The sequence below is a fragment of the Rhineura floridana genome, chromosome 12 (assembly GCF_030035675.1).
Source record: "Rhineura floridana isolate rRhiFlo1 chromosome 12, rRhiFlo1.hap2, whole genome shotgun sequence".
Classification (NCBI taxonomy): domain Eukaryota; kingdom Metazoa; phylum Chordata; class Lepidosauria; order Squamata; family Rhineuridae; genus Rhineura; species Rhineura floridana.
Window position 1 is genome coordinate 2,502,841 of NC_084491.1, and position 24,413 is coordinate 2,527,253.

At 45.3% G+C, this 24,413-nt stretch overlaps 1 protein-coding gene across 1 annotated transcript; it reads left to right on the top strand.

The window, feature by feature from the left end:
• Positions 1-6: 6 nt before the first annotated feature.
• On the top strand, positions 7-22,814 carry LOC133368742 (gastrokine-1-like). The gene is made up of 6 exons (XM_061593358.1): positions 7-183; positions 5,497-5,550; positions 8,142-8,279; positions 18,049-18,153; positions 19,980-20,115; positions 22,723-22,814. The coding sequence occupies exons 1-6, from the start codon at positions 7-9 to the stop codon at positions 22,812-22,814; spliced, it is 702 nt and encodes a 233-aa protein (XP_061449342.1).
• The last annotated feature ends 1,599 nt before the right edge of the window (positions 22,815-24,413 follow it).

A 24,413-nucleotide genomic window follows, 5' to 3' on the forward strand; every position in this document is an offset into this window, starting at 1 on the left:
GCCGTGATGAAAACACAAGCCGTCATAGAGCGTAGTCCGCGACGAAAGACAGTAGCGACAGGGGAGGAGGAGTCCCAGGAGGAGTCCCAGCAAAAGCAACGAGAGAAAGCCAGGGCGCCACGGCGACCACAGGAGGCACAAGCCACAGCAACAGGCGAAGAGAGCAGCAACAAAAGGCCAAAGGCATGAGCCGAAGAGGAACGTCTCTCACTCGACCTCAAAGCGCCAAGAGGAAACGTCTCTCACCCGACCTCACAGCACCTGGCTTGGCAGTCGATGGTAAGCTCGCGCCCGTTCAGAGTAGTTCTTACTGTTGGCGTTCTTCCAATATCTCCTTGCGCCAATACCTCCTGATCCCCCTCACCCATTGCAAAGGGGGAAACCAGCCGGACCGAAAGAGAGTCTTCTCTTCTTGTTGTTGTGGGGCATGGTTTCATTTCCTCTGCTGGACTGAGCTTCAGGCACTTGTTCACTATCCTGTGGGGCCTCCTGTAATTCTTCCCTTGCAGGCTGTCCTCTAGTCTCATCCTCAAGTGCCTGGAAGCAGTTCCATAGTTCCACCAGTGCAGGGTGTCTTCTAGCTCTTCTACTCCTGCCACCCCTTTCCACGTTGTTTCCTTCATGTCCTCTCCTCAACTCTCTCCTCTTCTGCTTCAACTTGCTGTTGTTCTTCCATCTTTTTACTGCTGTTGTTCCAGCGTTCTATCTAAGAACTCTTTGTCTTCTTTTATACCCTTGGCCACTTGCCCCTCCAGATCTCTCACTTTTTCTTCCAACAGCGCTACCAGCTTGCACTTGTTGTGTGGGTATACCATGTTGTTCTCAGGCAAGAAAACAAACATTGCACACACCTTGTGGGTCACTCCCACTGGTTTGTGGTGTATGCTACAAGACATTTTTTGTTAGGGACCTCCCTCTTGACCTCCCCCCACCAAGCTCCACTGGCAAACTCCTGTTAGCACTCCCCGATTGCTCGCTGTCTGAGAGTTGGCTCACTTGTATATCCTCTGGACCAGCTGAGACAGCTCCCTCTGCTCTGCTCAGTTAGGAGTCAGGAAACAGAATGAACCTCCCAGCACACACAGCTGCTTTCAAACTATACCCTCCGCTTTTTTGGAGGGGAGATACGCAAAATGCCCTATTCATCAAAGATCTGTATTTGTGAATTTCCTGAAGTGGAGGACATTGCGCACTATTTACTATGATGTGCGCTGTATACCGAGCCTAGAAGGAAATTTCTTGCCACCATTTTATACTCCTGGAGATACAGACCACCTTTGGAGCAAACGTGTGCTCTTCTTGCTCCCTCTGATCCATGGGTAACACTTCAAGTGGCAAAATTTGCCTTGGCAGCAGGGAAATTGAGAGCTGGTCATTTAGCAACTGTGGGTATGCATCCGGAGCCCGCCCCTGACTAGTCTATTTTAATTATAAGCCCCTTGGCTTGTTTTTCTTTTAATGCATTTTAGGTATTGTGAGTGATCTCTTGTAATAGGAGTCTTTTATAGTTTATATGGTTTTATTTGCCTTTTCCTATTTGATTGGTTGTACTATATTGTGATGGCCACTGGCTACAAACAATAAATTTACCTACCACACAGCTGCTGCTAGTTACACTAGTGGTTATCAGGCCACACCCCTTGAGTCAATAGCTATCAGGCCACACCTCTTCCACTCAAGCTACAATGGGGCCCTTCAACCATTCCTCTGTCCAGCTGAACATACAGTGACAGAACAGTTAAGCACACGGTCAGAGCACATAGTGACTTAAAAGACAGCCTCCTGGGCTACTCCAGGCCATTCACTTCTTTGCCTCCCTATACCGCCACTGCGAACTCTTGTTAGGACTTATTTATTTATTTATTTATTTATTACATTTGTATACTGCCCTATAGCCGAAGGTCTCTGGGCAGTTTGCAACAATTAAAACATAAAAACAAACATACAAATTTAAAAACACATATTTAAAAGCCAATTAAAACACATGCTAAAATGCCTGGGAGAAGAGGAAAGTCTTGACCTGGCGCCGAAAAGATAACAGTGTTGGTGCCAGGCGCACCTCGTCAGGAACATCATTCCATAATTTGGGGGCCACCACTGAGAAGGCCCTCTCCCTTTTTGTCAGACTCCCAGCTTCCCGAGTAGCCACCCGGAGGAGCACCTTGGATGTTGAGCATAGTATATGGGTGGGTTTGTGTCGGAAGAGGCGTTCCAACAGGTATTGTGGTCCCAAGCCGTGTAAGGCTTTATAGGTTAAAACCAGCACCTTGAATTGAGCTTGGAAACATACAGGCAGCCAATGCAAGAGGGCCAGAATTGGTTTTATATGTTTGAACTCTCTGGTCCCTTTTACCAATCTGGCTGCTGCATTTTGCACAAGCTGCAGTTTCTGAACCGTCTTCAAAGGCAGCCCCACGTAGAGCACATTACAGTAATCTAGATTGGAGGTTACCAGAGCATGGACAACTGAAGCCAGGTTATCCCTGTCCAGATAGGGGCGTAGCTGGGCCACCAACCAAAGTTGGTAGAAGGCACTCCGTGCCACCGAGGCAACCTGAGCCTCAAGTGACAGAGATGGTTCTAGGAGAACCCCCAAGCTACGAACCTGCTCCTTCAGGGGACGTGCAACCCCATCCAGGACAGGTTGGACGTCCACCATCCAGTCAAAAGAACCACCCACTAACAGCATCTCAGTCTTGTCTGGATTGAGCCTCAGTTTATTAGCCCTCATCCAGTCCATTGTCGCAGCCAGGCACTGGTTCAACACATTGACAGCCTCACCTGAAGAAGATGAAAAGGAGAAATAGAGCTGTGTGTCATCAGCATATTGATGACAACACACTCCAAAGCTCTGGATAACCGCACCCAACTGCTTCATGTAGATGTTGAACAGCATGGGGGACAGAACTGACCCCTGCGGAACCCCATACTGGAGAATCCATGGAGCCAAGCAATGTTCCCCACGCACCACCTTCTGGAGCCAACCAGCCAAGTAGGAGGGAACCACCACCATGCAGTCCCTCCCACTCCCAACTTAGCCAGTCTTCCCAGAAGGATACCATGGACAACGGTATCGAAAGCTGCTGAGAGATCAAGGAGAATCAACAGAGTTACACTCCCCATGTCCCGACAGAGGTCATCATACAAGGGTGACCAACGCTGTTTCTGTGTCAAAACCAGGCCTGAAACCCGACTGAAATGGATCCAGATAATCGGTCTCATCCAAGAGTGTCTGGAGCTGGCCTGCCACCACTCGTTCAAGGACCTTGCCCAGGACTTCCTGCTTGCTCAACACCTATCAGGCCATTACCCTTCCAATCTTAAATTCAGTTCTTCACATTTCAGCAGAAATTTGCAAAAAAAAATTTTTTTTAAAATCCTCATAAAAATTCTTCAGCATTTTAATTATTTATTTATTTATTTTATTATTTAATTTGTATCCCGCCCTTCCTCCCAGCAGGATCCCAGGGCGGCAAACAAAGTGCTAAAAACACTCGAAAACATCATAAAAACAGATCGTAAAATACATTAAAACAAAACAGCGTTAAAAACATTTTTTTTAAAAAACAACTTTAAAAAAGGGTTGAAAACATTATTAAAAAACATATTAAGCAATTCTAACACAGATGCAGACTGGGATAGGTCTCAACCTAAAAGGCTTGTTGAAAGAAGAAAGTCTTCAAATGGAGCCAAAAAGATAGCAGAGATGGCGCCTGCCTAATATTCAATATTTTACTATGCATTTCTCATAATAAACACATTTTTGGATGCAGTTTTGACTGAGGTAGACATTTTTGTCAAGAATAGCTAACTTTGGTCAAGCTGAAGTGCGGCAACCAGCGAGAATTCTGGGAGCCTGTGGCTTCCTTGAGATTCTACTGGGGAAGATCTGAAGCTCAGTGTCAGACAGGCAATTTACAACCTTGCAAGGAAATGCAACTGATTCTTAGGTGTTGCCCCTTATCAGCTTCCTGGGATTAAAAGTCAGGAAGAGGGGATATTGTAGATTGGGACACCTGGATGATGCTGTCAAGCTCTCCCAATCTTCAAAGACTTCAAAGGAAGGGATGCCCATCAGGGGCGGGATATGGCTATTTACTTTCCCTCCTCCTCGTTGAGGAAAAGAAACCCATATATATGAAGAAGGTTCTTTCAAAACGGAGTTCCCCCTTGTTCCATCTACCTTGACTCGCTGACGTGCGAAAGGGACAGCCGTTTGGGAACCCGGCTGCTCCACGAAGGAATAGAGTTACCTGGATGTAAGTATAGGATCCTAGTTAGGATAAGTCTTTCTTTTGTTGTGTCTGTATTGAACATCTCTCCTTTTGTTATGCCAGTGACCGTGTGCAGCCCGCCTGAGGGTGATTAGCTTTAAGGAATCAAACTACTATTTCTCCTTTTGTATATACCAACATATCTACTCTTAAATAAACAATCTTTGTATGAAAGGCGTGTATTGGCTTGGAACTAAGGATTCTAAATCGAGTGCTGGAAGGCTGAACGCTACGGATTGATTAGTGAGGGTAGATCCCTCTAAAATCACATAGTTCTCTGAGGTCCCTTCACTCAGGGGAAGAATTCAGAAAGAAGGGTGGTGGCAGTGAATACCAGGGATAGTTACTTCCGTGGAAAGGGAGGAGTGTGCCTGAGAAGTGGGAACCCAGTGGGGTGGGGACTGTTCTCAGACGCAAAGAACCCCCTTGGAGTACTGAGGGCAAGGAACCACAGGGGGATGGATCTTTGACAATTTTGGCAAGCAATTTCTCCTAATTAATGCACCTTTGTGTGTTATATTCACTAATATATTCATTTTAATGCACACTTTCCCCTAATATGTGCATTTTTGTAAACATTGGTTGGCTGGAGATCTGCATTGCAAAATTCAGAGAAGTGCAAATTTCAAAGGATGGCTGTTTCGATTCTCATTTTGTTTCAGGAAGTGTGAATTTGATAGATGAGGCTTGAAATGTGAACTGAACTGGATTTCTCTCCCACCCTTAGTTTCTAGGCGCCAGGCAAAAAAATCTTATTTATCCAGCTGCATGGTTTTTAATTGGGAGGACTGTTAAATATGTCAGTAGACTTTGTTGTGCGCATCTTTTAAGTGGGGAGGATAGGACTTGATCCTCTTAAGTATATTGTCAAATGAGTATTTTAGTTATTTGTATATTGCTGTTTTTGTCTGATTTCAATGCCTTTGTTATTTTTATTTTTATGGTGTACATTGTTTTCAGGCACCAAGTCCAAAAATGCGGATAATGATGATGATGATGATAATTATAATAATAATTCTGGAATTGATCCAGAGCAACTGGCCTTTTACATTATTTCATTCATTAATTTAAGAGGAATCATGGAAATAAATAACACCCTTCGCCAATGCAAAATAGATCTCGCAGTGGCTTGTAGAAGGAATAGCAGGTGCCTGTGACTAGTATTTGCAATTTAAAACCACTTGCCTTAGCATTACACTCTGTCTCTCGTCACACTCTGCAGATTCTGACTGCCAGTCTCCTGGGGCTGTTGATGAACTCAGCTTTTGCAAGCAATGTAAGTAGCCAACTTAGCTTCCCCTTTGCCTTCTTGTCCTCAGTACTTACCTCTGCCATGTTTATCTTAACCTCTGCATTTATGAGTGGCTTGTTTCTAAAAAAAGGAGCAGCTGGATTTGGGCCTATCTGGAAGCCATGTTCTTTACAAGTCTTACCTGAGATAGGTAAGTTATTCAAAGCCTGCAGCATGAATTAAGAAGTCCCTAGGGCCATGAATTCACTAGCTGGCCATAAATGCATCACTCACTCACAGCCTCCACCTTCTACCTGTACTCTAAGAATAATCATATTGGTCTACTTTACAAAGTTGTTGTAAGAGTTACTGAGATGATGTCAATGACCCCTCTCTAGGTCTTCCTTCTTTCAGGTGGCTGGGTGCTGGTGATGGGGGCTTTTCTTTTATAACTCCCTGATGATAGAATGCTCTCCCCCAGGGAGGCTCCTCTTACAGCAAGAATGATGTCCACTTGAGCCCTCCCAGGGAAGACTTGTATTCGCTAGCCCAGCCTGTTTACACTTAGATCTTGAATCTTTCACTCTGCTTTTACGTTGAACGTATTGCTACATTACTAGTTTTAACAATTTTACTCGACCTTGTTGTTTGTTAGATTTCGTAAACCTCAGTGGAAATTTTTGAGCAGGGTATTAACTGTAATAATAAATATGAGATGACTAAAATAATCAGAGTGTGTGATGCTCTTTGAGCAAAGCATCATCATCATAATCATGGGAGTAGTAAATAACAACAATATGTAATTATCTTTGTTTCCATAAATCCACCTCATGGACTATGCAGCTTTAGGGCGGGCATGTGTCCTCCTTCATAAAGGACCACCCTCTATTTGATGGGCAGTCTAGTCCAAATTTGTTTAAAGACAATGTCCCAGAAGGAGGGAAAGATCTTGAAATTTCCAGTCAAGCAGGAGCCCTGGACAGCACGCTGAGCAGGCACAGAGGTCATCAGCTCATGGTCTTCCCCATTATAGTGAGATGTAATGTATTTCTTCTTAATGTCTACATTATCAGCTAACAAGCATGTGCAAACTCCATACAAATCTGTGTCCTCTTTTTCTGTGTGATGCATAAATGGCTACCCTGCTCCTCCACTAATCTACCAGTGAGGACCATTATGAGGATTGGCAGAGGCATTCCCCTAGTGGCTTGCAGGAGTGAGGCACTTGGCTGTGTCCCAACCTTGAAAACACCTAGAAGAGCAAACCAAGACTCGGGCCCCTCCAGACGTCCTTTCCATGATGTTTTGTGCTCACAATGTTATCAGGGTGGTCAAGTGTAGTCCCACTTTCAATACTGTTTCTGCATGCAAATGTTTTGGGGAAGTCACTCTGCTTCATTTCCATTCAGTGCATGAGCTGTAACTTCCTGCTGAAATTCCATAGCTTTGTATACTACAAATATTCTAGTTTGTGTTTGTCCTCCTTTGTTGCTCTGCAGCCTCTCCAGAGAGCAATAATGTGGTAGCATCAAGGTAGCATTGCAGAACAACTAATAAAAGAATGAATCCACCACTAATGTTCTGTGTTAGAATTGCTTGTGTTTTTTTAATACTTTTTTCAACCCTTTTAAAAAAGATGTTTTAAAAGCTTTTTTAAAAATGTTTTTAACGTTGTTTTGTTTTAATGTATTTTAAGGTCTGTTTTTATGATGTTTTAAAGTGTTTTTAGGGCTTCTGTTTGCCACCCTGGGCTCCTGCTGGGAAGAAAGGCGGGATATAAATCAAATAATAAATAAATATAAATAAATAAATAAATAATGTTGTAAACTGACCAGAGAGCTTCAGCTATGGGGTGGTATATAAATGCAATAATTAAATAAATAATGCACTATTATTGTGTCATGAAAACTTTGCAGAATACACCCACAATAAAACACCAGTCTATGGTGGAGACTTTGGTCCCTGCAGTGGAAAATCCAAATGGCAAAGCCGCCATGTTGAAATGAACAACATTAGCCGGAGGGCTATTGCATTCTGGTGCCACTCCTGTTCATTTTACTAAAGCTGGCGCCGGTGAACCTCCCCATGAATTGAGGAGAGGAGGCAAAGCTCTGTGGTGAATCGCATCCCTTACATACAGAAGCTTTTAGCAGAGCTTGGAAAAGTTACTTTTTTAAACTACAACTCCCATCAGCCCAATCCAGTGGCCATGCTGGCTGGGGCTGATGGGAGTTGTAGTTCAAAAAAGTAACTTTTCCAAGCTCTGCTTTTAAGTCATATGGCCACGCTGGAGCTGATGTAAGCTGTAGTCCAAAACATCTAGAGGGCATCAGATTAGGTTTAGTTGTGCTAAGTTCAGTCCCAGGCCATCTCCAGTTAAACAGATCTCCGGAAGAAGGCCTGAGAAAGACTTTAGAGAGCTGCTTCCAGTCAGAGCAAACAGCACCAGGCCAGATGGACCAATGCCCTGACTCAAAAGGCAGCTTCATATGTTCCGTTGTTCCCTCTGAGTCAGATCTGCTTGATTTCCACTTCTAATGGCAGCCACAATCCACATTGGCTGGATTGGCTGTTCTTGTTGGCATGCCTTGCCTACAGCATCTTGTAAGAGTCTAATGGTGAATCTTTGTCTTTAGGCTATCCAGCTTATAAACAAGGGAAACGATGGAGGAACTGTCTACCAGACAGTAAACATCAACCATAACACCAACGTTGCTACCTTTAACATTTACTCCGGATTGCACTCAACCAATGCCATTGTGGACTACAACAGTGTAAGTTTCAAACCAAGCAATTCAGTGGCACAGCTGTTCACTCTGTGTATGATGTCATTCCAGTGGAGGAATCTCCTGCCAGCAGCTTGCCCATCTGCTAAATCCCCCAGAAAGGGAAACAGGTCCTTTTGCCAGAGTCACACAGTAGGAATGTGGAAGAAATTCGACTCAGTTTGCATTTTCAGTTCAAACTTACCTGATTTACACTTCCCAACACAGCACACAAACTGACATGTAGTCATCCTTCAAAATTCACACTTCTCTAAATTTTGCAGTCCATTTCTTCAACCAAAGATTGTGTACAAAATGTAGGTATTAGACGAAAGTATTCATAAAAATGCACATATTGGTGAAAATAACACACAAGCTTACATTATATTGTGGGAAATTGCTTGCAAAACTGTGTGCATGAGGAGAAATGCATTCTAAAATGCTGATGAATTTCCATGAGGACTTTTAAAAAACATTCTCAAACTGATGCCAAGAGTTGGCAAACTGAATTTAAAGACTGGGAAAGTGAGAAGCTGATGAACGAGAACTGATAAATTAATCTATCACACAGTGACAGTTTGGACACACCCATACAGTGGCTGATAATATCAAACAGACAGATTATTATTCAACAGCCATACAATAAGCATCCCTTAAAGGTCATTTATCAATATAGTCCTTTACTCCACCTTCCCCAACCTGGTGCCCTCCACCCACCCTAGCAAGCACAGCTGCATGCTGCTGAGGTGAATGGGAGTTGTACTCAAAAACATCTAGAGGGCAGACAACAGGCTGGCAAATCCTGCCTCACCCCATTTGGTAGAAAGGCAAGATACACATTTAACTAATAAATATAACAGATAAAATACTTTCAGCTGTAGCCAGTGTTGTACTGCTGCAAGATTTGCATGCTCAGTTTCAGACAGCTCCCCCTCCCCACACACATTGCAGCCCCATAAAACTGAGCCCACAATGCTCTTTGGCATGAGGCATGGAATGGCCGCACCATCACTGATTTGTTGGCATGGAGCGGGCAAAAGAGCAGCAGAAGGGAGGGGCAGAGGGAGGGATGGAAGGAGGATGAGAGGGAGGAACCACAGTTGCAGTAGTGACTGGCCAGCTGGCTGGCCAATTAGCTAACTAATTTGTTGCAACAGGTGGCCCTGCAGGCAGCACATGGCGGTGCACAATCCACCCTTCCTCCCAATCCTGCTTATGGTAGGGCTGCCTCTTGTGACCTCGGCCATTAAACTTTTGCAAATAATAAAAACTGCAGAGCATGGAAGACAGAACACAAGCTTGAGTGAACAAACTCAAAGTCAACAGAAGCCAAGGGAAGAAAAGTCTCCCAGCATTACAAACAGGAAGGGCTGGGGCCAATATAAAACCCTCTCTGATAGGATGGTCCAGAAGGAGCCTGAAAGCTCCTTCAGAAATGTCCTGAAAGCTCCTGAGAAATCCAGGAGGATCAACTAGGTCCCATTCCTCAGTATGAGCCATCCACTAAGGTGACCAGCCCAAGGGTGTTTCTCTCTCATTCCCAGGTTGCGTTGGAATGGGTTCAAAAATCACTTTCCTCCATGACTGTCTGGAGTTTACTATCTATTCATTTATCATCAATGCACACGATGCTTTATGGAGTCACATAGGCAAAATGCAGCAGTCCCTGCCCCACGAAGCTGGCAGCCTAGAACACAATTATTATTATTATTTATTATTATTTATTAAACTTATATACCGCCCAACTAGCAATAGCTCTCTGGGCGGTGAACAACAAAAAATACAATAAAATTACACAGTAATACAACTGAGCATATAAAAAGTACAAAGTCTAAAATCAGATTACAACACATTTAAAATTAAATTAACTTAAATTAAAATGCCTCGGAGAAGAGGAAGGTTTTAACTTGGCGCCGGAAAGATAATAATGTCGGCGCCAAGCGCACCTCCTCGGGGAGACTATTCCACAGTTCGGGGGCCACCACTGAGAAGGCCCTAGATCTTGTCGCCACCCTCCGGGCCTCCCTATGAGTCGGAACCCGGAGGAGGGCCTTCGTAGTAGACCGTAGTGTACGGGCGGGTTCATATCAGGAGAGGCGATCCAACAGGTATCGTGGTCCCGCGCCGTATAAGGCTTTATAGGTTAATACCAACACTCTGAATCTGGCCAAGAAGCATATTGGAAGCCAGTGCAGGCAAGCCAGAACAGGTGTTATATGCTCGGACCACTTGGTCCTTGTTAGCAGTCTGGCCGCCGCATTTTGCACTAGCTGTAACTTCCGAACCGTCTTCAAAGGTAGCCCTACGTAGAGCGCGTTGCAGTAGTCCAAACGCGAGGTTACCAGAGCATGTACCACTGATGTGAGGTCCTCCTTACTCAAATAGGGACGTAGTTGGGCTACCAACCGAAGTTGGTAGAATGCATTCTGTGCCACCGAGGCTACATGAGCCTCAAGTGAGAGGGAAGAGTCTAGAAGGACTTCCAGACTACGAACCTGCTCCTTTAGGGGGAGTGTAACCCCATCCAGAACAGGATATATATCCACCATCCGATCAGAGAAACCATCCACCAACAGCATCTTGGTCTTGTCAGGATTGAGTCTCAGTTTGTTAGTTCTCATCCAGTCCATTGTCGCGGCCAGGCAATGGTTCAGCACATCAACAGCCTCACCTGAAGAAGATGAAAAGGAGAAGTAGAGTTGCGTGTCATCAGCGTACTGATGACAACGCACTCCAAAACTCCTGATGACCGCGCCTAACGGCTTCATGTAGATGTTAAAAAGCATGGGAGACAAAACCGAACCCTGCGGGACCCCACATTGGAGAACCCACGGTGTCGAGCAATGTTCCCCAAGCACTACCTTCTGGAGACGACCCGCCAAGTAGGAGCGGAACCACTGCCAAGCAGTGCCTCCAACTCCCAACTCCGCGAGCCTCTCCAGAAGGATACCATAGTCGATGGTATCAAAAGCCACTGAGAGATCGAGGAGAATCAACAGAGTTACACTCCCTCTGTCTCTCTCCCGACATAGGTCATCAAACAGGGCGACCAAGGCCGTCTCAGTGCCAAAACCAGGCCTGAAACCCGATTGAAATGGATCTAGATAATCGGTTTCATCCAATAGCGCCTGGAGCTGGCTAGCAACCACTCGTTCCAAGATCTTGCCCAGGAATGGAACATTTGCCACTGGTCTGTAGCTGTTGAAGTTTTCTGGGTCCAAGGAAGGTTTTTTCAGAAGTGGTCACACCGCTGCCTCTTTCAGACAGCCAGGGACCACTCCCTCTCGTAAAGAGGCATTTATCACTTCCTTGGCCCAGCCAACTGTTCCATCCCTGCTAGTTTTTATTAGCCAAGAGGGGCAAGGATCCAGTACCGAAGTGGTTGCACGTACCTGTCCAAGCACCTTGTCCACGTCCTCGAGCTGAACCAACTGAAACCCATCCAATAAAACATGACAAGACTGTGCTCTGGACACCTCATTAGGATCAACTGCTATAAAATGGGAGTCTAAGTCCCGGCGAATGCATAAGATCTTATGCTGGAAGTGCTCAGCAAACTCATTACAGCGGGCCACCGATGTATCTACTATGTCCTGTAGGCCTGGATGGAGTAATCCTCGGACAACTCTGAAGAGCTCCGCTGGGCGGGAGAGAGATATCTTAATAGTGGCAGCAAAATGTTGTCTTTTTGCCACCCTCACCGCTCCTACGTACAGCTTGGTAGAAGCACAAACCAGCGCATAGTTGCATTCGTCGGGAGTTCGTCTCCATCTCCGCTCAAGCCGCCTCCTATCTTGTTTCATCGCTCTCAGCTCCGGAGTATACCAAGGAGCTGTATGAGCTCTACACAGGAGAGGGCGCGCAGGAGCGATCGTGTTTACAGCCCGGGTCATCTCTGCATTCCACAGATTAGCCAGGGCTTCGACAGGAGCGCCAGTCCTCTCAGCCGGAAAATCCCCCAGAGCCCTTTGAAAACCTTCAGGATTCATCAGTCTCCGGGGGTGGACCAATTTAATAGGTCCCCCACCCTTGCAGAGGGGAAAGGCCGCTGAGAGTCTAAACTTCAACAAGCAGTGATCTGTCCATGACAAAGGGAGAGATGTAAGACTCCCCACATCCAGATCACTATCCCCATGTCCAGTAGCAAATATAAGGTCTAGAGTATGCCCCGACATGTGTGTTGGACCACTAACATATTGGGACAGCCCCATGGTTGTCATGGCAGCCATGAAGTCCTGAACTGCCCCAGACAAAGTAGTCTCGGCATGGATGTTGACATCCCCCAGTACTAATAGTCTGGGGGATCTCAACAATACCTCCGAGACCACTTCCGTCAGCTCAGTTAGGGAAGCCGTTGGGCAGCAAGGTGGGCGGTACACCAAAAGGATTCCCAGCCTGTCCCTCTGGCCCAGCACAAGGTGCAAACACTCCAGACCAGTAACTGCATGGATATGGTGCTTGGTGAGTGAGATGGAACTCTTATAGACCACAGCAACCCCACCTCCCTGACCCTCAGATCTACCATGATGCTGGACCAAGTACCCCGGTGGGCAGAGCTGGGAGAGACTAATTCCTCCCTGTTCGCCCACCCAGGTCTCGGTTATACATGCCAGATCGGCTGCCTCGTCCACAATCAAATCATGGACGAGGGAGGTTTTATTATGTACCGATCTGGCATTTAAGAGCAGCAACTGGAGATCTGAGAGTTGGCTGAGAGGACAACCAACAACCCTGCGGGTATGAGAAGGACCGGAACAAGGCACAGCCACTACATGTCTGGGCCGCGTTCCCCTTACCTGGCACGTTCTCATAACGCCATACATCCCTCTGCCCGTCACTACAGCAATTGGGGCCCCCTCAAGTCTCCCCACTTGATGGAAAGACCTCTTCCCCAGGCACATAATAAACTATAAGTGCAAAAAACTCATATACACAAAAATACACACTCACTCACAACATACACTGATACACGCACCCACTCATCCAATTCAAACCAACACGGCAAACAGAGTCCCACACTCTGTGCGCACAGCTCTAAGCCTCTCTTCTTCACACGAAAAAACACCACCCTCAAAGAGTCCAGATGATAACGATGACGAAGAAGCGTGGGCCGCCAAGGCAATGCAGCCTTTCTGCACATGTGGCCTTGTGGAAGGGCAGCTCTCCCAAATGCTATAGAGTTGCTCGCACAGATGGGGGAAGCACACTGGATTTTACCCCCCCCCCACACACAAGGGAAACAATGGTGGGGCTCTGGGAACAGGGCTGAGCAGGAACAGAGGCAGCAAAGCTTCATTTCAGCTCGGGTGAGATTTTCTGTCTCAGCAATTCTGGCTGGAGAATGGATAGGTTGTTGAAAAACAGCTAAAGAAGAGTTTCAGCCAGGATGCTGAATGCAGATTCCCAGCCAGAAGGGGGAACATTTGGAAGTCTAGGAGATGGGGCGTGACTAAAAGGGGTCCTTCCAGGGCCAGCCCAAGAAGACCTTTGGCTGGCTTATGCAATGGAGGGGATAGAGAGTAGATGTACTGTCCTCAAGTTGATTCCGACTTATGGCGACCCTATGAATAGGGTTTTCATAAGGCTGAGAGGCAGTGACTGGCCCAAGGTCACCCAGTGAGCTTGATGGCTATGTGGGGATTCGAACCCTGGTCCCCCAGGTCGTAGTCCAACACCTTAACCACTGCACCACACTGGTGTAGGGGATTGCTCCTCCTCATTCCACCTCATACAAAAGCTAGCCAGACTGGCAATTGGATCCACAATGGGCATGGACAGAGTTCTCCATGCCACCTGTGGGAAGCAGATTAGCTCAGGGAACTGAGGGCTTAGGACATAAGAACATAAGAACATAAGAAGAGCCTGCTGGATCAGGCCAGTGGCCCATCTAGTCCAGCATCCTGTTCTCACAGTGGCCAACCAGGTGCCTGGGGGAAGCCCGCAAGCAGGACCCGAGTGCAAGAACACTCTCCCCTCCTGAGGCTTCCGGCAACTGGTTTTCAGAAGCATGCTGCCTCTGACTAGGGTGGCACAGCACAGCCATCATGGCTAGTAGCCATTGATAGCCCTGTCCTCCATGAATTTGTCTAATCTTCTTTTAAAGCCGTCCAAGCTGGTGGCCATTACTGCATCTTGTGGGAGCAAATTCCATAGTTTAACTATGCGCTGAGTAAAGAAGTACTTCCTTTTGTCTGTCCTGAATCTTCCAACATTCAGCTTCTTTGAATGTCCACGAGTTCTAGTATTATGAGAGAGGGAGAAGAACTTTTCTCTATCTACTTTCTCAATGCCATGCATAATTTTTTACACTTCTATCATGTCTCCTCTGACCCGCCTTTTCTCTAAACTAAAAAGCCCCAAATGCTGCAACCTTTCCTCGTAAGGGAGTCGCTCCATCCCCTTGATCATTCTGGTTGCCCTCTTCTGAACCTTTTCCAACTCTAGAATATCCTTTTTGAGATGAGGCGACCAGAACTGCACACAGTATTCCAAATGCGGCCGCACCATAGATTTATACAATGGCATTATGATATTGGCTGTTTTATTTTCAATACCTTTCCTAATTATCGCTAGCATGGAATTTGCCTTTTTCACAGCTGCCGCACACTGGGTCGACATTTTCATCGTGCTGTCCACTACAACCCCGAGGTCTCTCTCCTGGTCGGTCACCGCCAGTTCAGACCCCATGAGCGTATATGTGAAATTCAGATTTTTTGCTCCAATATGCATAATTTTACACTTGTTTATATTGAATTGCATTTGCCATTTTTCTGCCCATTCACTCAGTTTGGAGAGGTCTTTTTGGAGCTCTTTGCAATCCCTTTTTGTTTTAACAACCCTGAACAATTTAGTGTCATCAGCAAACTTGGCCACTTCACTGCTCACTCCTAATTCTAGGTCATTAATGAACAAGTTGAAAAGTACAGGTCCCAATACCGATCCTTGAGGGACTCCACTTTCTACAGCCCTCCATTGGGAGAACTGTCCGTTTATTCCTACTCCCTGCTTTCTGCTTCTTAACCAATTTCTTATCCACAAGAGGTCCTCTCCTCTTATTCCATGACTGCTAAGCTTCCTCAGAAGCCTTTGGTGAGGTACCTTGTCAAACGCTTTTTGAAAGTCTAAGTACACTATGTCCACTGGATCACCTCTATCTATATGCTTGTTGACACTCTCAAAGAATTCTAATAGGTTACTGAGACAGGACTTTCCCTTGCAGAAGCCATGCTGGCTCTGCTTCAGCAAGGCTTGTTCTTCTATGTGCTTAGTTAATCTAGCTTTAATAATACTTTCTACCAGTTTTCCAGGGACAGAAGTTAAGCTAACTGGCCTGTAATTTCCAGGATCCCCTCTGGATCCCTTTTTGAAGATTGGCGTTACATTTGCCACTTTCCAGTCCTCAGGCACGGAGGAGGACCCAAGGGACAAGTTACATATTTTAGTTAGCAGATCAGCAATTTCACCTTTGAGTTCTTTGAGAACTCTCGGGTGGATGCCATCCGGGCCCGGTGATTTGTCAGTTTTTATATTGTCCATTAAGCTTAGAACTTCCTCTCTCGTTACCACTATTTGTCTCAGTTCCTCAGAATCCCTTCATGCAAATGTTAGTTCAGGTTCAGGGATCTGCCCTATATCTTCCACTGTGAAGACAGATGCAAAGAATTCATTTAGCTTCTCTGCAATCTCCTTATCGTTCTTTAGTACACCTTTGACTCCCTTATCATCCAAGGGTCCAATTGTCTCCCTAGATGGTCTCCTGCTTTGAATGTATTTATAGAATTTTTTGTTGTTGTTTTTTATGTTCTTAGCAATGTGCTCCTCAAATTCTTTTTTAGCATCCCTTATTGTCTTCTTGCATTTCTTTTGCCAGAGTTTGTGTTCTTTTTTATTTTCTTCATTTGGACAAGACTTCCATTTTTTGAAGGAAGACTTTTTGCCTCTAAGAGCTTCCTTGACTTTGCTCGTTAACCATGCTGGCATCTTCTTGGCCCTGGCGGTACCTTTTCTGGTCTGCGGTATGCACTCCAGTTGAGCTTCTAATATAGTGTTTTTAAACAACTTCCAAGCATTTTCGAGTGATGTGACCCTCTGGACTTTGTTTTTCAGCTTTCTTTTTACCAATCCCCTCATTTTTGTGAAATTTCCTCTTTTGAAGTCAAATGTGACCGTGTTGGATTTTCTTGGCAATTGGCCAGTTACATGTATGTTTAATTTAATAGCACTGTGGTCACTGCTCCCAATCGGTTCAACAACACTTACATCTCGCACCAGGTCCCGGTCCCCACTGAGGATTAAGTCCAGGGTTGCCGTCCCTCTGGTCGGTTCCATGACCAACTGGTCTAGGGAATAGTCATTTAGAATATCTAGAAACTTTGCTTCTTTGTCATGACTGGAACACATATGCAGCCAGTCTATGTCCGGGTAGTTGAAGTCACCCATTACTACCACATTTCCTAGTTTGGATGCTTCCTCAATTTCATATCTCATCTCCAGGTCTCCCTGAGCATTTTGATCAGGGGGACGATAGATCGTTCCCAGTATTAAGTCCCTCCTGGGGCATGGTATCACCACCCACAACGATTCTGTGGAGGAGTCTGCCTCTTTTGGGGTTTCGAGCTTGCTGGATTCAATGCCTTCTTTCACGTATAGAGTGACTCCGCCACCAATACGTCCTTCCCTGTCCTTCCGATATAGTTTATATCCAGGGATAACCGTATCCCACTGGTTTTCTCCATTCCACCAGGTCTCCGTTATGCTCACTATATCAATGCTCTCCTCTAAGACCAAGCACTCCAGTTCTCCCATCTTGGTTCGCAGGCTCCTAGCATTAGCGTACAGGCACTTGTAAGCAGTGTCTCTCTTCAAGTGTCTTTGGCACTTGTGGTTAGGGCTGTGGTAATTTTGCTCTTCTGAATTTATATCCTGTGCCCCTGCTCTCACAATGCCTACTTCTAGGCCTACCCCTTTTAAAATTTCATCATTTCTTTGGTTTTTATCCCAGGGGGGAGGTTTATTCCGAACCGGACCTTTCTCAGCTCCTGTCGGGTTTCCCCCCTCAGTCAGTTTAAAAGCTGCTCTGCCACCTTTTTAATTTTAAGTGCCAGCAGTCTGGTTCCATTCTGGTTCAAGTGGAGCCCGTCCCTTTTGTACAGGCCTGGCTTGTCCCAAAAAGTTCCCCAGTGCCTAACAAATCCAAACCCTTCCACCCGACACCATCGTCTCATCCACGCATTGAGACTGCGAAGCTGGGCCTGTCTGGCTGGTCCTGCGCGTGGAACCGGTAGCATTTCAGAGAAAGCCACCTTGGAGGTCCTGGCTTTCAGCATCCTACCTAGCAACCTAAATTTTGCTTCCAGGACCTCACGGCTGCATTTCCCCATGTCGTTGGTGCCAATGTGCACCACGACCACTGACTCCTTCCCAGCACTGTCTACCAAACTATCTAAACGACGGGCGATATCCGCAACCTTCGCACCAGGCAGGCAAAACACCTTGTGGTCTACACGCCCATCACACACCCCACTGTCTATGTTCATATCTCTGTGTATTCTGCTGGTTTAGTTTTTGCTAATTTTTATGGGCAGGGGGTGCTTTTAGATTCATTGTTGTTTTATTGTTTGTTTTTGAACTCTACATATTCTATATATTTTATATTTCTGTCAATCATCTTGGGTCATTTTTGAGAAAGGTGACTCAGACATGGAGAGGAGGAGGAGGACAAGGGAGGGGCCAGCTTTGAGGCCATCTTGCGACTAATGTTTGCCATTGTGTCTTGCAGGGTGTTGTTGTTTACCACATGCCCTACAAGAGGGTGTGTGTTGTGTCCAAGATGAACCTGGAAACCTTTCCAAGTATCTCACAGCTCGACAACATGGTCCACGAGGTACTTAATGAGGGAGATACAGTCACGGTGGCTCCAGACATGTTGGGGAATCAAAAAAGTGTCCTGTCACCACTCATGAATTAATACGGGACAGAAATCAGTGGGAGAGATCCTGCATCAGCCCCATGAGGAGACATGAGTGGGAGCTGCACAAGACTAGTGGGTGAAAAAACTCTCCACGCACTGGGCAAAGTTGATAAGAAGACCAGTGGCAAGAGTTACCAATGGATTTTGCCCAAAGCAACATTTTGAGTCAAATTTGGGGGTACTAAGAAATATTAGAGGAAGCAAAGAGAGTTGTGAAATTTCTCAGGAAGGTTGTGATCTCCTTAGGCACGAGTGTCCTTGACATTATTTATTATTCATTTCTTTATTATTTATTTATTACATTTGTACCCCGCCTTTCTTTTCATGACTGAAACCCAAGGCGGCTTATATATGGTTCCCAGGCGGTCTCCCATCCAGGCACTGACCAGACCTGACCCTGCTTAGCTTCAGCAGGGAGCTGGCCTCAGGTGCCTTCAGACCATAGCCTGGGATCATGGGGATTGTCCCCTCACCCATGATGGGAAATTCTACCTTACATTATTTGGTGGAGAGGTAGGATACAAATGTGTCTAATAAATAAAACAAAATGTCTAATAAATAACACAAAATGTCTAATAAATAAAACACTTTAAATATTTTAGATAAAGTACTTTCAATTGTATCTAATGCCCCCGCCATTGCAGCCTCATCCAACTCAGCCCACCATGTTCCTCAGAGTGAGGCATGGAGTGCCTGTGCCATCACTGCTTTGTTGGCATTGAGCAGGCAGGGCTGGAGAGCAGGAGGAGGAGGGGGGAGGCCATTTGGAGATGGATGAGGACGAATGCAGTTCTCCATAGTCCCAGGCTATGGTCGGAAGGTACATGAGGCCACCACCTTGCTGAAGCTAGCAGGTTTGGGTTTGGTCAGTGCCTCAATGGCAGACCGCCTGGGCACATGTATGCCACCTTGGGCCCCATGGTGAAAGAAAGGCAGGGTATAAATTAAATGTAACTACTACTACTACTACTACTAGTAGTAAATGCATACATTGGGGGAAAGAGTTCATTCAAAGGCATACATTAGTGACAACAACATATGAAATGCATCCAATGACTGGATGAAGAGGGCCTGGTCTTGAGGGTTGCTGCTGCATTTCAGCAGGCTCCTGCCCCTGCCCACGATCTCCTGCGAGCATCTTGCGGCATCTTGCAAGAGCTGTGGGGTGAAGCCCAGTCAGCCTCTGCAGCTGGGAGCCACAGTTCTGCCCACTGCACAGGGCTGTCCCAGAACAGGGGGGTGCACAGAACTGTGAATTGTAAAAATGTGTATATTAGGACAAATGTGTACTAAAATGCTGATGAATTTTCATGAGGGTTTTTTTAAAAGAAATTGCCAACTAATGCAGAAACTGAAGTTAAGACTAGAACAACGTGAAACTGAGAAAAACTGGACTTGAGTGATCCATTCATCTCTAGGTCTGGGGTTGTGTCTTTTGTGAAAAATTAAATTGCATTACATAAACAATACAGTTATTCCACAGTGCCTAGCTGTGGTGCTTGTTTTTTATTTGTGGAAGTAGTGTTAAGGCTAGAAAGCCTGGGATGTTTCTGTTGTTGTTGTTGTTAATCAAACAAAAGTTTGTTCAGGCACCCTTGGTAGAAAGTTGGGATTAAAACACTTATAAATAAATAAATTTTCAGGGTTATCCACTGTAATTCTGATGGCTACTTAGTATTTCTGATAAGTGCAAAGGACTAATTTCCTGTGGCTGCTTTTCTCTCTCTCCTGTTGCCCAGGGGCAGCCTCCGTTGCATTCCCTATACAGAAGCTATGGAGTTTCTCGCAGGCTTGTCACAAACGTCGCAGACTTTGGAGGCCCCATCCAAGCCATTTGTGAAGGCCTGACGACCTACTGGGCTACTGAGTTCCAAAGTGGGTTTGGCCAGAATTTCTTAGCATGTTTATCAAGAAGGGAGGATCACACATTTGAACCGATTCTATAGCAATTGGTTGAGATCCTTATGCTACAGAACTGCTTGAAGTATATCGTGAAAGGCGAAGGCTTACCAACGCAGGCTTTCTCTAGCAAAGATCCTTTATCACTACACAAGTCCATGCATCTTCATCTATAACGGACAATTCATCTATGGAGGAGAGGCCAACAAGAAAGATGATTAGAAGATCAGTTCTGGTTCCCTGCATAGTCCAAATATCAGATTCACTTGCTCTTTACTCATATCCCATTTCTCCTTTACTACAGTGATAGGGACTCTAGTCTAACCTTTTTTAATATTGGGTCCCCAGATGTTATTGGGCAATAACTCCCATCAGCCCTAACCACTGGCTGAGCCGGCAGAGGATGATGGGAGCTGTATTCCAACAGCATCTTCAACTCCAAGCCCCAGTGCTGAAGAAGGCTGGACTAGATGTGAAGGTCCAGCACATCAAAAGTGAACAACCCAGATATGTGGGGTGATTTTGCTCCCTCCCCACATTGCTGGCCAACACAGCAGAACGGGGACTAGTCCAGGGTGGCAGGATATCCACTCCCATCCCACAACCAGTTTCTACCATCTCAGTGGAAGGTGACTAGGGGCCATCTGAATGTGACAAACTGGAACAGGTTCAGAGGAGGGCAACGAGGATGATCGGGGCTGGAAGCAAAGCCCTGTGAGGAGAGACTGAAAGAACTGGCCATATTTAGCCTTGAGAAGAGAAGACAGGGGAGATATGATAGTATGCTTCAAGTACTTGAAAGGTTGCCACACAGAGGAAGGCCAGGATCTCTTCTCAGTTGTCCTAGAATGCAGGACACGGAACCATGGGCTCAAGTTGCAGGAAGCCACATTTGGCTGAACATCAGGAAAAATGCTCTGACTGTTAGAGCAGTACGACAATGGAACCAATGACCTGGGGAGGTGGTGGGTTCTCCAACTCTGGAGACATTCAGGAGGCAGCTGGACAGACACCTGTTGGGTATGACTTAATTTGGATTCCTGCATTGAGCAGGGAATTGGACTCAATGGCCTTATAGGCCCCTTCCAACTCTATGATTCTATGCCCTTAAAAATATGGCAGCAGTGAAGAAACAACTTGCATCCTCAGAGGCAGGTCCTCTAGGATCCCTTGAAACTGGGTAGAGGATGCTGTGAAGCAGCTTTTGAAGTCTGCATTGCAACCAAAGTAGTGAAGGGGAATAGTAAAATGCACATAATCCATGCTTGAGCTGAAGCACCAGTTCCTTCCTTTGGCACTTGCAAAAATGCCTCCAGAGACGAGATATTTATTTATTTATTTATTTATACATACCCTGCCCTTCCTCCCAGTAGGAACCCAGGGCGGAAAATACTGGAGAAACTGGAATGACTCATTATATGTTATTACTGAGTGTGGCAGGAGATCAGAAGCCATTAGAGGTGCCATTTTAGAAGTCAAACACAAGGTCTGATTGCAATTCTGGAAATTTCAAACAGTTGCCGAAGGAGCCCTGTGGATGAGGGTAGAGATGAATTTGTAAGATAGATTTTGAATGATAATTTTGACAAATTTTGAATTTTTCATTTCATGTTCAGATTTCAACCGTGTACATGTGTGTGTGAAATTCAGCAGTTTGTCCCTATAGCCATGTTCACTAGTTCTGGCACCAAAATTAAGACACAAGCTTAAAACTCAGCTTATTTCATTTCTGGATAGAGGGTTATGGGTGCCGAGAGGACCATGCATCAATGGATTAAAGAGATCAGTAGAACAGGTGCTCCACCTCCTCCTGTCACAAAGATTACAGAATAATAAATTCCCAGGGTATGGTCTGAAGGCTCACCTGGCCGTCACCTTGCTGAAGCTAAGCAGGTGTGGGTCTGGTCAATGCCTGGATGGGAGACCACCTGGAAGCCACATATATGTCGCCTTGGATACCATGACAGAAAAAAAGGAGGAATACAAATGTAAGAAAATAAATAAGATAAATTCCAATTGCACTTCCCTAATTTCAGCAACTAGTACTCAAAAAGCAGTAAGAGTAAAAGCCCCAATCCAGAGTCTAGAGTGTGCAACATTGTGCTGTCCATGTGCAGTTGTATGTACCTAAGCATTCAACATATTGGCACTGACAGCAACAGTTACCTGTTCAGAGGGGTGGAGAGCTGAGGGTGACAGAAGAAGAGGAGCCCTAAATCCACTGACTGCAAGGCTACACAGTGAGTTGCATCCAATGCTAGTCCCACAGAGTAGACTAACTGAGATCAGTGGACATGAGTAACTTAAGTCCTTTCATTTCAATGGGTCTACTCTGAATAGGACTAGCATTAGATACAACCCATTGTGTAGAATGGGACTTAACTTCCAAATAAATATGCCTACTGTTGTGCAGATGGCAGACAGCATGTTGTTGATGAGTCCATAACCTGAGGTGCGTTGGGTTACTGTCTCTCATCAGAACAGTGTCACTGTTATGTATGTTGAAAGTACAGGTTATTTCATTTTTGGAAATGTGCTTTTGGACTCCTGCTTGACTTACCATAACTTTCTTTTCCTCTTTAGGGCCACATCCATTAGTCGGAGGCAGGGGCTGTGCAGAACTGAATCTGCTCATTCTGGATGTCAGCTTATGTGGAGACACCTCCCTCTTCTAATCAGGACCAGACGCGCATCTCCCAGCTTAACTGTATCAGGGGTATCATCTCTTCTAAACTTAAATAACTTGTAACTTGCCAGCCAAGCCAAGCAACAGCCCACTAGACATGAGTTGTTGCTTGGCCGTTGCAGGTAACGGAAAGAGGGCGTGCACTGATCCCCCGGCGGGCTGCCTTTTTCTTGGTGGGACACAAGTTGTAAAGGCCCAACAATTGCTTTCTAAATTCATGCAAGGACTGGTTCACACAGGAGAAGTAAAAAATAAAATAAAACAAAGGCCCCAGTCCATGGATGTGCATGCAGCAGAGGTAAGTCCCCCTCCCATATTGATACATTGTCTATAAGAGTATATGGGTTTACCTGAGACTAGAGTGGCCACTTTCAAACTGCTTTGCATAACATCTGTATGTGCTAATTTATATGTACAGATGCACATTTGGTGATAATTTGTGATTTAAATAGAAATACAATACCTCCCATCATAGCAGGAAGACTGTGACCAGGTGAAGTCAGTCTGCTTTCCAGGTGCTGCTAACTGTGGATGGGCAGCTTCAAGCCCCGCCCACCTTCTTAGGGTTCTTTAGCTTTAAACCAGACTTGGACTCAACAACTTTTCAAACAGAGATACCTTCAGAGGACTGTCCCATGTTAAGTTGGACACAAGGCCACCCTATTACCTGAACAGTGATAGTACCTGACGATGGAGCCAACATGTTACTGACTATATGTACATGATGATCCCCTCCAGACGTAAATACAGCTAGCCAGGTAAAAAGAGGCCTTTGATTCAAGTCAGGAATTCAACAGTTTCTTTTTCTGATTATCTATGTCTCCTGGGCTGTTGCTATGGAAATAATGACAGAGCTTATACTTGCTATGCACTTTCATGGCCTCATTCTATGTTTCCAATTAAAAATAAATAAATAATATATTGTTATTTTACAAACCTGCATGAAAGATGCAAAGCCCATTGTGATGTGACATCTCTACTGAACATGAAACTATCTGGCTGAAACTTAGTCAACACAATAATTTGTCAGTCTACATTTCCTCTTGGGAAACAGGTGAACTCATTGTCATGAAGGTGAGGATGGTTTTGATAGTCATCCCTCCCGCTGACGTGTCCGACAAAGTCCCGACGTGTCCCCCCTCCAAAACACACCTGATCAACGCCAGAACTTAATGAAGAATATTAATTTGAAAAAGATGCCAGTGAAATTGCAATTTTCTGCTCACTGTTCAGACTTCCTCCTGCAGTGCTAAGTTTGTCCATTAAACGCAGACATTCTTCCATATGATTTAAGGAACTGAGCAAAGAACACTTATTTACAAAGCTGGATCAGATCTTGCGTTCCCATTTATTTATTTATATCCTGGCCTTCCTCCCAGCGGGAGCCCAGGGCAGCAAACAGAAATGCTAAAAGCACTTTAAGACATCATAAAAAGACCTTAAAATACATTAAAACAAAATGTTAAAAACATTTTTTTAAAAAAGCTTTAAAAACATCTTTTTTTAAAAAAAAGGGTTAAAAACATATTATTAAAGAAAACATATTAAAAGCAATTCTAACACAGATGCAGACCCATGTAGATCTGCC

Excerpts from the sequence above, each read along its gene's own strand:
- LOC133368742 (XM_061593358.1), top strand. The coding sequence starts at position 7 with ATGAAAACACAAGCCGTCATAGAGCGTAGTCCGCGACGAAAGACAGTA. Across the intron at positions 8,280-18,048 it reads CCATTGTGGACTACAACAGT|GGTGTTGTTGTTTACCACAT; the intron begins GTAAGTTTCAAA and ends TGTGTCTTGCAG. Across the intron at positions 20,116-22,722 it reads CTGGGCTACTGAGTTCCAAA|GGCCACATCCATTAGTCGGA; the intron begins GTGGGTTTGGCC and ends TTTCCTCTTTAG.